This window comes from Tiliqua scincoides, chromosome 1 (genome assembly GCF_035046505.1).
Source record: "Tiliqua scincoides isolate rTilSci1 chromosome 1, rTilSci1.hap2, whole genome shotgun sequence".
Lineage (NCBI taxonomy): Eukaryota > Metazoa > Chordata > Lepidosauria > Squamata > Scincidae > Tiliqua > Tiliqua scincoides.
In genome coordinates, this window is record NC_089821.1 from 126,247,328 (window position 1) to 126,261,253 (window position 13,926).

At 42.9% G+C, this 13,926-nt stretch overlaps 1 protein-coding gene and 1 pseudogene across 2 annotated transcripts in view; both read left to right on the forward strand.

Annotated features, from left to right (window-relative positions):
* Nucleotides 1–527: 527 nt before the first annotated feature.
* On the forward strand, nucleotides 528–644 carry LOC136637861 (5S ribosomal RNA; annotated as a pseudogene).
* Nucleotides 645–1,089: 445 nt separating this feature from the next.
* PIKFYVE (phosphoinositide kinase, FYVE-type zinc finger containing) overlaps nucleotides 1,090–13,926 on the forward strand; it is a 91,192-nt gene continuing 78,355 nt past the window's right edge. For both annotated transcript variants that reach the window (XM_066625068.1, XM_066625148.1), the window contains exons 1-3: nucleotides 1,090–1,157; nucleotides 8,041–8,222; nucleotides 9,549–9,716. In XM_066625068.1, coding sequence (XP_066481165.1) covers nucleotides 8,051–8,222; nucleotides 9,549–9,716 — 340 coding nt within the window. In that variant the 5' untranslated portion in view covers nucleotides 1,090–1,157; nucleotides 8,041–8,050. The remainder of the gene's footprint in view (nucleotides 1,158–8,040; nucleotides 8,223–9,548; nucleotides 9,717–13,926) is intronic.

Sequence of the window (13,926 nt, forward strand, 5' to 3'; positions counted from 1 at the left end):
ATAGGGATTGCAACCTCAGAATGCCTTGCAGGGCTAGCTGGCTGTCAGCCCAATCCTATCCACACTTTCCTGGAAGTAAGCCCCATTGACTCTAATGGGACTTACTGCTGGGTAGACATGCATAGGATTGGGCTCTGTGAAATCCCCACAAAACTGATAGTTTCTGGTCATTAAATTGTGTATTAGCAGATCTGGGTCAGTAGTTGAAAGGATAAAGATTTGGAATGACAGCATCTATATTAATTGCAAACATTTTGAGGGGTACAATTATTCATTTGATAGAGAGAGAGAGAGAGAAATAAAATAAAATAAATGCATACAATCTATGGAAATGTGCTGCCCAGGGATATGCAAGGGGAAAAAAAGGCTTGGCAGCCACTGTCCTGAGTCATCAATAACTTTTTCTGACTGTTAAGTGACAGCCCATTCCTATGCATGTCTACTCAGAAGTAAGTCTCAGTGTGATCAATAGAAACTACTCCCAGGAAAGTGTGGATAGGATTGGGCCCTTAAGCATTAAAACAACCACAGACTTTTGTTACCCTGCAGATGTCCGATCTCGTCTGATCTCGGAAGCTAAGCAGAGTCAGGCCTGGTTAGTACTTGGATGGGAGACCTCCTGGGAATACCGGGTGCTGTCTTATACCATAGACTTTCCAGACTGAAGGTTACCAACCATTTGGAAAGGGAAGAGAACTCGGGGGACGGGGGGACGGGGGACGATTGCGGGGCTTGATGATTGATGCCTGTGCTGCCGGCTCTTGCTCGGTTGCTCTGGCATCGACTGCTTTTCTTTCCCCGTGAGACTACGAAGCCGGCCCGCCCCCCTTTTGTGAAGCTGCGCGCGCCGGAGTCGAAGCAAGGAAGCGGAAGCGTCTTCCAGCCGTATGCAGCGCTTCTTCAGGCAGCTGCTTCCTCCCCCGCCTGCGTCACTCGTGCTGCCGGTGGAAGGGGAAGGCGGGCAGGCTGCTGAAGAGGGAGCACGGCGGCTGCCGGGGAACTGGGGCCGGGGAAGGGCGGCTGAGGTGCGGGTGCCTAGCGGTCTTGTGCTCCAGAGACTCGGGGGTCTGGCTGCAGGGGGGAAGTCGCAGTCCCTGCGCTCTGGGCTTGTGGGCGGAGTGGCTTCCTTACCACTGCCGGTTCTCCAGGAAAAAGGGGTGTGTGTGAGTGTGTGTATAAGTAGATATAAAGTATATCTGTCTGTGCGCGCGCACATACACACTATATATGTATATTCTGTGTGTGTGTATATATATTGTGTGTGTATACACATACACTGTACTGTGTGTATATAATGTGTGTGCGTGTATATAATGTATGTATATACACACAGTATATATTTTTTTTGTTGGCATCCTTCAGTCTTGGAAGACTACGGTGTTACGCTCTGAATGGTGGTTCTGGAACAGAGTGTCCTCTCCAGTGTGCGAAGCCTGGGTAAAGTAGGTATGGAGGACAGACTGTTACCCATGCAGCAAATCCCCCCTCTCCACATCGCTGGAATGGTCCAATGGAAAGGCAGAGGCCAATACGGTTGGTTCCAGCGGCGTCTCAGGAGTTGCCAGAACATGACTGTGTTCAGCCATGAACTGCCTCAAGGACTCCGGCTCTGGATTTTGCCTCGAGGTTGACTCCTGAAGCCTTTTCCATAACTGGATGTAGCCACAAGGCAGTGGAGGTTTGGGATCAGAGTTTTCCTTCTCTCAGATGAGCTGCCTTCCCATGCTATCAAGTCCCATCTACCCGGTGGCTGTTTAGTCGCCTCTTACGACAAGTACAGCCAAACTGAGGGCCTATTCTTATCCCCAACCCCCAGGGGAAGTATATAGTGCTTTTGTATATATGCATGCACAGTATATACACAGTATGTACTCTGTGTGTGTGTGTGTATGTACACTGTCTAATATATATATACACACATACACACACACACACTGTCATCTCTCTCTCTCTCCAGAGAGAGAGAGAGAGAGAGAGAGAGAGAGAAATAAAAGAACCTTTATTGGCATAATATATGTATAATTTTGTTTGTCCTGCCAAAAGGTGCCTGCCTTTTCTTTTTCTTCCTCTGTAAAGTGGAAATGATAGTAATGTGCTGTGTTGGGAGGGGATGGAGAAGGCACAGACTTTGCGACTCTACTGTGTTAAGGTGATCAGGTGTAAAGGTAGAGAATACTGTAGTAGTTTTTAGTAGTAGTCTTGTAGAAGATGAAGCTTCAGCTGATGCAGCGTCCTTCACCCTGTACCTGCTATAATTCTGTTTGCTACACAACTACTTAAAATGCAGGTGATGACCTCTGTCTTATGTAGTTCTATTTTGTATGTTGTTGAGCGACAGTGGCTTTCCCAAGGTCACCCAATCATTTGATGCTTGAGAGAGGGTATTTTGAACACAGATCTGTGCCTGTGCCATGCTAAGTCCATAACATGTGTGATTGTTTATGATGAGGAAAACTTGTGGGGGTGCTGTATTTTAAAATAAGGGGGAGCAATAGTGTAGTTGAAGATGGGGCCAGTTAATTCATTGAAAATTGCTTCTCTACTCATGCAATTAGTTAATTTGATTTAAGATACAAGGCTAGTGGTGTCGGTGCAGGGAGATATGTGACATAAATAAGTTTATATTTAAGGTTTTAAGATATTAAGTCACATCTTATGACCATTTTTTGGAAGCTAGGGAAGAGAAGAGACTGAGCTTCTGTGTTTACAAAGGTCTCATGACTAGATCTGAGAGTAAATTAATTGACTGCTTGAAGTAATGCTGATGGAGTGTGTGTGTACAACATATTTTTATCTATTTAAGATCGGCATCTTGAAAATGTGTGTATGTAAGAACATCCCTTTGTGATATTTGTTGGAAACTTTTTTAATAGCATGTTTTACCCAGTGAATATCTTTAAATTTGCTGGATCTTATTCTTTGATTGCTGTACCAATGATCACTTTGTATTTGCCTTTAGTTCCCTCCTAATCATTCTCAATTCTCTCTAACCATTGTGCAGAAATAATTTAGGAAGCTCCAAGTTTGTCTGTACAATGATTAGAGAAGTGAGAATTGATTAGAATGCAATTATAGTGTACCTCCTATCCAGTTTTCCGGTCCTGATGCAGCAGTAATGCAGCTCTGAGATAAGGAAACAAATATTTCCTTACCTTGAGGAGGCCTCTTTGACTACATCCCTGCTGTAGGATGCAGTGCACACCCAATTAGCACAGCTGCATCAAGCACAGGAAAGTTGGATAGGACTGGGCCTTTAAGTTCAGAAAGCAGATGCCTAGGGTTCAGACTAGGCATTCAGTCTTAATAATCCAGTGCTTCCCGATCTTTTTACCACTGTGACCCATTTCAGCGGTTGTATCAGGCCAGGTAGTGCTGCAAAATGCCTTTCTTTGGGCCAGTTTAGCACTAGCACACAACATTCTTTTTAGCACTGTGACACATTTTGTTGGCCATGTTGGCCAGATAGTGCCCCAGAATGCCTTGTGGAGCCAGTGCCGACTCATTGTATAGCAATCATTGTGAATGATCCATTTTAGATTAAAATCGGTGTGTGTGTGTGTGTGTGTGTGTGTGTGTGTGTGTGTGTTGAGGTCTCAGAATTAATGTGTGGGCAATTCTTAAATAACTTGTCTAGTCAAGAGAGACATTTGAATATTGCTAGAATATCAGCTGTATTGAAAATAGTATCTTGCTGGTTAAGCGTTAAATGAGGCAAGTAAGCAGTAAGAATCTAATCAAGTTGACAGTTTTATTACACAATATATTGTATGACATATTGTTGGAAAAAATAGAGGTGCAAGTACTTCTCGCATAATGAAAAAAACTCTTGATTGTGTATTGTGGAATTCCTCCCAGCCCCTGGTTTTTCTATCTCTTGCCTGCAGTGTAGGTTCAAACTGTCTTTCTATGCATACAATTGTTCTTAGGGTGACAAGATCTAAAGGGAAGTAGGTCTCTTTTAGTTATGTTAACTCCTGTGTGATCTGCATTTGCAGAAACTCCTCTGACAGCACAGCTGCAGAGAGAGTCTTGTACAGTATATGGTCATCCTCCTCATGTGTCTTTCTTGTGCACTTAGAGGGGAAACAAATACATCCTCTTACTGCATTTTAACTGACATGATCTTGAGAAAAGTATTGCAGCTCACGAATGTCCATTATGTTTTAGGTGTTGATCCCCAAGTAAGGGGCAATACTGGCCAGCCTTCTTGCTCTATTGTTTCTTCTCTCCTAGGTTTTAGGGCCATCTCTTGCATTATGCACAGGCAGACTTGGATTTACACTGAGTGCTATTGTGTGTGTGTATGCAAGCAACCATTTAATTCATTCACACTCTGCATACTTAGGAGTACACCTAAATATGTGGTGTGACTTTCAGAAGCTTTGGATAAGAATCAGCTGCAGTGTTTGTGCTTCAGAATCATTATTGGGGTGCCGGGTAGGTCATGAACAAATAATAACATGCTTATTGGAATATCCAAACTGTATTTGAAAATGTAGTGGAATTGGAGAAGAGACAAGGAAATTCATAAGCAGCTTTATGAGTTAGACCACTGATGCTCAAACTGTGGGTCGGGACCCACGTGGTCAGTCATGAACCAATTTCAGATGAATCCCCATTCATGTCAGTATTTCATTTTTAATATACTTGACTTTGTGCTACCATGGTATGTGACTGCATTTGAGGAAATGTTACAGGCTACTATATATATGCTTTTAACAATGAGGCTTACTTCTGGGTGACTGTGGATAGGATTGCAGCCGAGGACTTTTAAAAACTTCCTGCTTGATGATGTCATTTCCAGTCATGATGTCACTTCAGTGGAAATGAAGTACTTCACTTCTGGTGGGTCCTGACAGATTGTCATTCTAAAAAGTGGGTCCTGGTGCTAAAAAGTTTGAGAACCACTGAGTTAAAGGGACATCTAGCTGTGTGCTCTCTCTGACCAGCTTAGTGACTTGAGAGAATTCACAGTTGGATTGACAGTGCTAGCAATCCCTGTTTGTCATGAAGCATCTGGTAATTGGAATTGTGCTGCCACTGACTATAGAGCATTTGCTTCTGGCTGTTACAGTGAAAGGTTATCAGTGGGTCTAATTATTTTTTTAAAACCCGTCTTATGTCATCTTGACATACTGTGGCAAGTTATACGTTGCATGAAGAAGTAGCATCTTTTGCTCATGTTGAATGTGTTGCCAATTATATGGATCAAAGAACAGCAATAAGAAGTGATATTGCATATAGTCAGTAGAACAGACTGTTCAACAGGAATACATTTGTGTTATGAATGGTTAGTATTCCTTTTCCAATAAGGTTCTAAGTGTTGTCACCCAAGTGTTAGATGGGTGTCCATCTAACCAGATTACTTCTACTTTTAAAATTTGTGTTGGTTTGACAAATTGTTTTTGGGTTCACCTAATGTTGAGTGAAATGGAGTTAGTCAATTAGACTGTAATATGCGTGTTTCTGTTAATGTGGTGGAGTGTTGGCTTTGTGTGGTAGGGGTTCACTTTAGTTGCTGAGATAAATCTACAGCTTGTTTAGGTGTGGGAAAGAGTTTTTAAAAGGCACTGATTAAAGAAGCTACCTGACTGTTTTGATGAAAAATAGTCTCATCTTTTTGACTGCTGAAGCAGAGGCTTTTTTAGTTTATTGGTGAGTATCATGAGGTGCCCAGATTGGCCCACTTCCTCTGTGTGTCTGTAACTTTTTTTGGGGGGGGAGGGCGGTCTATCTGTCTGTCTTCCCTAGAGGGAGAAGGAATGCTTGTTAGAATGTTTGCTGCTATTGAATTGAAACTTGTGTGTTGGTCATACATGTTTGATACTGTAATCAGTATGGAATTTTGTGAAATGAATCTCCTGGTGAGACATTTCTCGTTTTTCCCCTTGCAGGTCTCTGAACTATAGTAGTCATCAGTGATGCATTGTGTTTTTCCGTAACTAAATATCAGTCTGTGCCTTCCTCTTCTCTGTTAAGCCAGACTTGAAAATGTCACTAGTCTACTAGTCAATGGCAAGAAAGAATTTTTTCCAGGAAAACATCTAAGTTTAGGAGTATTAGTAAAGATAAGGAGAATTCACTCTTCTCTCTTTTCAGGGCCCAATCCTATCCAATCAACACTGATGCAACCATGCCAGCAGGGCGTGTGCTGTATCCTGTGGTTGGGGGACGGGACAATCACAGAGACCTTAGGGCTGCATTGTGGATGCATTGGTGCTAAAAAGTTGATCAGGATTTGGGCCCTCAGGCTATTGATGGCTCCAAATGACTTTGGTAGGCTGCTTTTGTGGTCTGTTAACTTTTAGAGCAGTGTTTCTCAAACTATGGGTGGGTCATGAGCCAATTTCAAGTGGGTTCTCATTCATTTCAATATTTTATTTTTAATATATTACTTGAGGCTCCCATGGTATGTGACTGCATTTGGGGAAATGTTGCAGATCTGTATTTTTAACAGGCTACTGTGTATATGCTTTTAACAATGATAATAAATGGGACTTACTCCTGGGTAAGTATGGGTAGGATTGTAGCCTAGGATTGTTAAAAAATTTCCTGTTTGATGATGTCAGTTCCGGTCATGACATCATTTCCCATGGGTCCCGACAGCTTCTCATTCTAAAAAGTGGGTCCTGGTGTGAAAAGTTTGAGAATCACTGTTCTAGAGGCTTGCTGGACAAGACTTTGTTGTTCTGGCCTTTTAAAGTAGAATTCTCCAATGCTTGCATTCTGTGAATGAGGCTGACCTGGTGTCCTATTACAATGTAACTGCCCTTCTCAGAAAAATGGAACTGCTGCCAAAGATGACAGCCCTCCTCTTTCCTTAACCTATAACCTACCGTATATGTGGGGCATTTTTTCACTCCTGCCAGCAGTGAGATAAGTTGTGTGTGTTGTGTGGAGGACTCGCTGTGAGTGACTAGTTTTTGCTGGCATCTCCATATTTTCTAGCAATAGGCAAACCAGTCTCTGCTCATGCTGTGCTAACTTGGGTGTATGTTCCAGTGTTAGCAGCAAGGTTTTCTGCAGCAATGCATGAACGTCTAAAAAGGGTGCCAGAATGCCTATGGATACAGGGATTCTTGTTCTTAAGCTTTTTAAATGTCATACTTTCTTATCTTTGGGAGACACTTTGGGTACCAGCTCGTGACCACACAAAGTATAATGGTGAGGAAAATACCCTCAGTTGAATTTGGATGCAAGACCCTGCATTTTCTTACTTTGCTCAAGTAAATATTGAAGCTTGCTAAATGCAGTTAGCCTGGATTCCTTTGAGGAAAAATGTCCTACTTTAAAATAGGATGCCTAATTTTTTTTATCTTGCCTGCAGACTGTACTTTTTGAACCAGAAATAATAGACAAGACAAGGGAGCAAGAAAGAGAAGGGCATAACAGGTTTCACCAGTAGATGAAATGTCTAGTTTGTGGGATTCCTGATTCTCATCATTCCATAGTGCAGTGTTTCTCAATGTTTTTCCCCCACCACACCACTTTGCATGATCTACCTGTTGGAAGTAACTTGTTACTTCTGGGTTGAGAGACCAGATGCAACATGATAAACATTAGTAAAAGGTTCAGGGTGTACAGGAGGGCTTTTTGGAATAAGTGAAAAGCATACTTTGGAGCTCTGCCTGCCAAACCTCCTTGCATGTTTATTGTGTCATGTCACTCGTCTTGCTGGCAGGCAGCAGATTTTCAGGGGTCCCACAAGTACCCCCAGATACCACCTCAAGTACCAGTGGTGGTACCTATACCAGTGGTGGAGAAACATTGCCATCGTGTGATAAAGTGAAACAGTGTAATGTGTTCTGCTTCAAACCAGTGCAGTACCTCGAAACACAGTATCTATACTTGTTCTCTGCTGAGAGTAGTATAGAAGGCATTATTTGATTCATGCTGCAAATTGCTCTGATTGGTAAACCAGATACCCCTGCCCTGTATTCTTGTACTGGGTTGGAAGTGTTCCTAAAATCTGGGTGGTGGCTTCTGTGTCTTTTGGGGCAAGTGAACAAAGTGTTGACACATGCATCTTCATTTCTCTAGGATCCATGAGATGGCCACAGATGAAAAAGCATCTCCAACACTGGACTCTGCAAATGAACTGCCCTATGCTCATGGCAGTCCCTCTCATCTTACGCACTTCAAACCTTTGACTCCTGACCAGGATGAGCCTCCTTTTAAATCTGCCTACAGTTCTTTTGTAAATCTGTTTCGTTTCAGTAAAGGTAAGTGCTAATTCTGTTTCACGTTAGTACTTTATTTCATTTAAGCCATTTCTGCCCAACGTTGCATATACTCAACAGGGTCCAAATTTGTACACCTTTGGGCTGGGCAGAAATTGGTTAAGTGTATTCTAACTTGGTTGAGGTAGGTCCTCCGCAAATTCCCAGTAAGTATTGCTTCTGTCTTGTCATGGAGAGTTAGAGATGTAACGTATTACATTAAAGTGCCCTGTACGTCTGTAGTGGAATGAACAAATCTGCCTTCTGTACAAGCAGGCCCCTGAACATGTGGAAGATAGGGCCAGCACTTGTCAGTTCTTTGCTAAACAAATATCTACACAGGACTCGAGTTTCTAAACACTGATTTCCTAGCCCACAGAATGCCTTCTTTAATATGATCCACACCAATTGACAGTAAGCTTTCAGGCTGTGGTCATCATTCTTAGATGAGGATGAGAAGCAAGTATGTCAAAGGAAAAATGTGGCAGTGGAACTCCTTGAATTTGTAGCATGTTTTGTGGCAAGGATGTCAAACTTGTTTCATACAGAGGGCCCACATTAGCATTCAGGGTGCCTTCTGAGGGCCGGAAGTGACATTATTAAGCTGAGAGTGACGTCGTTAAGCAGATGATGACCAGAAATCAGCACTTTGTTCACACATAGAATCTCATTAGCTGCAAATGACAGAAGAGAAAATGTGCAAACCTTGTTCGTATTTTCAAGGTGAGAGAGCTCAATTATCAAGCTGGGAGAATCCATTTATAATGGGGGTTGGGTAAATTGTTTCCAGGAGCTGCATTTGGTCCATAGGCCTAATGTTTGACATCCCTGTTTTATGGTCTCTTGAAGAATGACTTTGGATAACTGAAATGTTCTTGAGATATAGCTGGCTTTTAGTCCTCAACAATATCAACCTACAGGTGGCATCCAAGTAATGTAAAGGGGGTAGTTTGTACAGGTACCCTGTTTTTCATTTCACCCTCAAATCTCTGCCTTGACTGCTTGGACCAGTGGTTCCCAAACTGTGTTGCAATGCCTGAGGTCACTGTGCTGAACTCACTGGAACGTTGTGGGATTTCCCCCCATCTCTTTCTTGGTTCACCAGGGCACTACTTGGGCATCACCATCTTGGATCAATTTTGCATGATCCAAGATGGTGGCGCTCAAGAGAGCCAAGAAGAAGATGCTGCCATGAAAGAAGGGCACTGTGACCACAGTAAGTTTGGGAACTGTTGTGTATTTGAGGGGAATGGAAAAATTTAGTGGCCATTCAGTACGCCCTAGACCTAGGTCATACATATATATCAGGGTGATGTTCATTCTTTCTAGATGATGGTCGACTTGCTTCCTCTGTGGAGAGAACAGAGGCTGGACAGGGTGACCAGCAGATGCTGAGTGCAAATTGGTCAAGTCCACAACACACCTTGAGGACACATTCACTAAGGTCACCTTACAAGAAACAGACTACTGGGGAGAGAAGATCTTCTACAACACTAGGTAAGATGCCTTGCTTCTGCGTGTAATCTTGTCTGTGATGTCTTAAAGTTTGTCTCATTCAGTGCAAGAGTTATTTTCAGTGAGTTTTAGAATTCTGTTCTTATAAAAATCCATATTGAGCAAATTTGAAATAGATGATTATTAGTTTTGAGTTGATGTAATTGTCGATGTATGACTAGAAACAAAGTTAAAGAAATGGGAAGTCTTGCATGTGTTTTCTTCTTTATTTTGGCACACTGCATGAGTTTTTGATTGAGTCAGACCTAGAATTTTATACTCGACTTTATTTTATCGGGGGGGGGGGGGGAACTGCCCTACACTAAGTCAGTCCATTGGTCTTCTTAGCTTAGTATTTTTAGCACTTTGCATTCACTGGCAGTGATTCTTCAGGGTTTCAGATGTGATTTTTTTTCTCTGTACAACCTGAAAATGCTAGGAATTGAAACTGGGACTAATGACAGGTGCTCTGTCATTATGCCACAGTCTCTCTGAAGGGAAATGTGAGAGCAAATGGGCAGTCGCTGGCTTGTGGTGACCACTGAAAGCTGTGCTCATTCAAGAAGGCCTTCCCCAAGCTATTCCCCTTTCTTTGCCTATAGCAGAAACAATCTATAAAGATTCAGGGTAGAGACTCGGAATCTTTAGTTTACAATAAAAGTTGACACTCCTTCCTGCAGGGAAATGCTGGCTCTTGAATTGGCAGCTGTGAATAAATCAATGTTGGCAAATGCTTCATGAATGATTGGTCTGTGTGCTGCCCAAATATGGGCATTCATGTTTCTATATCGCTCATGCAAATCTCTAGTACAGGTGAAGAAATCTTGGGATAACTGACATTCCAAGGTGACATAACGGGCAGTAATCAAACAAGATTAAAATCCAACAGAGTCTAAAGTCAAAGCAGTTAATTGGAGCTGAATGCCCTCTGCTTAGTGTGGAACACCGTGGCCTTCGTTTAAACCCTGAGTATGCTAGAGCCAAGCTGCATTTTTTTGCTTCAGGATTTGTGGTTAATTTCTTGATCTACTTAATTAAAAACAAAAATGTTGCCATGCAGGTGGGGAAAACTGTTGAATTTTAATCTTTAGAATACTTACCACTTGTCTTGGCAATTGTGAGTAGAAGCATTTAAATCTTTTCCTTGTGCGATTTTCCCAATTTAAATAACACCCCCGGCTGCTGCTTACTTCCTACCTCTCCAAATCAAATAGTATCAGGGGAGCACAATTGGATCAAGAAATTGGGGGGCAGAGAAAAGGGTTAAATATTCTTGAATTTCCATGCATTTCTTCCTCAAATTAGCAGGCTATAAAATTACAAATTAGCAGGCTCAAAGGCTACATTTAGTACCCAATAAAATGTTGGGTGATTTAAATGTTAACCATAGCCAGCAGGACCAGTCATACTCAAGTCACAACTTTTCAGCATTGTAAATGAACAGTCCTGGACAATAGTCAGTAGGTGAAATATGTTGAAAGAGAATCCTGAGTCCTTTCCCTAGTAACATGCAGCCACCAGGGGGCACTCCTGTCATTCAAGGACACCATATGGGGTTTCTCTTTCAACTTTTCACAAAGTGCAGTTCTTTCTGCTCTTTGAGCTTGGTTCTTTAAAAGCATAATTCTCAAGCCCCAATAAGAGAAAACAAAGGAATTCATTCTAAATGCCATTCAGGACTGCGTTTCCAGAGCAGAGAGAGTTGTAAGCATATAAGTAGGAAGTTGTTGGAAGCCCAAGTATTACTGTTGAGGTTTAAACTTACGCGGCATCAGCTTTTGTGAGTTCCAGCTTGTCGAAGGGCAATACAAGACATTTTAAACTATGTTATTCCTTGATGCCCATTTTAAAAGGAATAGCAAGGGACGCATAGCGATGAAAAGATTTGTTCGTTCATTATATCAAGAAAATCTATTTCAGCACTGGATTCCATGGTCAGATTTATGTACAAGTTGCTGCTTTGCCATCTCCCACTGAGTAGGTCCACAGGAATTGATCATCTTGACAAGGGGTATTCTCAGTTTTCTTATGGAATGTGCAATGTGGCTGAAATGTTTTTCCCCCCCTGTATTCTGAAGTGTGGAAATCTTGGAATGCTAAATGGGGAAACCATGAATAGGGTGTCTGTTCATTTTCTCTCTGCCCCATCCCATCCCAGGTTTAACTGACAGAAGTGCTCCTTGTATCCCACTGAACTTACTTGCTCTTTCCCTGTATTTCAAGTACCCAACTTGTAATTTCTTTCTCACTACTTACACCCCTGGTGGATTTCCCTTGCTCCGAGTCTTAGTGTTCAGATCTTAGTGTTCTTTCCAGGTTAGCCCTGGAAACTATTACTCAGCTCAAGTTCATCCCATGAAGGGGTTTTGCTGTATGTGTGCAAAGTTCCAATTTCACAAACTGTGCTAGTTTCTCATTCTAAGTACAGTGGGGACTTTTTCATATGGGGAAAAAGCAGCACCCCTACCTCTAGGCTGTACCGTGTCAGACTGAAGATGGGGGGGCTCACAAGATTTGAATGTTCTACCGTATAACTGTTTTTGTGTTTAATTCCTGTTTGCAGAAAACTGACATTTCAACAAGAGATGTTCTGTTCGCCTTAAAATGCCAGTTTTCTTGGTGCAAGGATTTTAAAATTGGTGCAGAGGAGCTTGCACCTGCAATCTGAGATAGCAAGGATAGGGAAGTCCAACGGGGCTTGAGTTGAGTCATCAGTCTCTGCCCCCTGTGACTCGACTTGAAAACTAGTCTTAATGGGGAGACTTTCTGAATTTCCCAGAGTATTGTGGCGACTCAAAAAGACTTAAGTCATGAGTCTTTCCCTTTAAAAGGCCAGCTGTGGCTCCACGGAAAAAAGTGGAGCTCCTGCTGGGGTGTGTGTTTGTTTTGGAGTTGGAGTTCTCTTTAAACACTCCCCTGATGTTCCTATCCCATCTGTAAACAAGGCAGAAGGGAGTGGGACAGACGGTGAGAGCTGGGACAGAAGCAGCAAGAGGGAACAGTTATTTGCAACAGCTGGGAGGTTTACCAGTATGACCCAGTCCTTTGCAGCTATACTCAGAAGTAGTCCCATTTGCACAGGTCATTCAATGAAGCTTCCTCCTCCCAAGTAACAGAGCTCACAGAAGCCATGTGGTTGGAAAGCATGATTGCTACAAACTGCCTCCCCCCCAGGTTCCCTGCCTCCTTTCCTTTCTAAGACAAGAACCCCCTTGAGCTCCTCCTTCTGCCCTACCTCACCCAAAGAAAAAAATCAGACAGCCCATCCTTCATCCAGTGATCATCGGTTCCTTCACAGAGGGGCAAGAGAGCCCGTTCCCACCTCCCCCACTCTGGATGCAAAAGCAAAACATTAACCTTTCCCTGTTGCTCGCCCAGTCTGAATGCTGGCCCCACCAGGTCTTTTGCAAAAAAGTAAGCAAGCACACCCAGACTCAGACATACTCGAGTCTGTATGCATGGGGACCAAGTGCCGAATCAGTGCCCTCAGACTTGAGTCAATGCTCATGTCATCGACACAGGTGACTTGAGTGTAAACAAAAAATGTGTTTTTGCAACTCAGATTTGAGTCAGCTGACTAGAGTTCCTCACCTGTGAGGTAGTACAACCCAGACCCAGTTTTACCACCTCAATGATAGCTGGGCAGGGCATGCGCTGGCTGGCTACATGAATTGCACCTTTTCACTTTGCTTGTTGGCTGTAGTCATGGCATGAGGAGAGAGTGCCATCTATCCAGGCATTTATTGCTGCATGATAAACTTAACATGCCCTGAAAAAAAAACAGAAAAGCAGGTAAACATGATACAGAGAGGCCTCTCTTGGACACAGTCAAAGAGCACTCTGAATTAGAGAGGCAGACTTGTCCACAAGCAGTGCCTGTGCCAGAGTGTTGGAGGTCCTGGGACAGAGCCCTGTACAGTGCCCTCTGTGGTGCCCCAGCTTGGGTCCTGATGATGCATTGCATTGGATGCTCTTTAGGACCTTCTCAGTATGGGCCCCTGTCCAGTGCCCAACCTGGCTGACCACTGAATCCTCCTGCTTCTTTCGACTGATAACGACAAATCAGGGCCCGGAATGTGTTTCAGATGTTATGTTCAAACAAATTCAAAACTTTTTGTGGAAGCTCTTGTTAAAAACAATTGAATCTGTTCAGATACGACCATGCAGTAGCATGCACATGGTTAAGTTTTTAATCCAGAAAGCCATGTTCAGG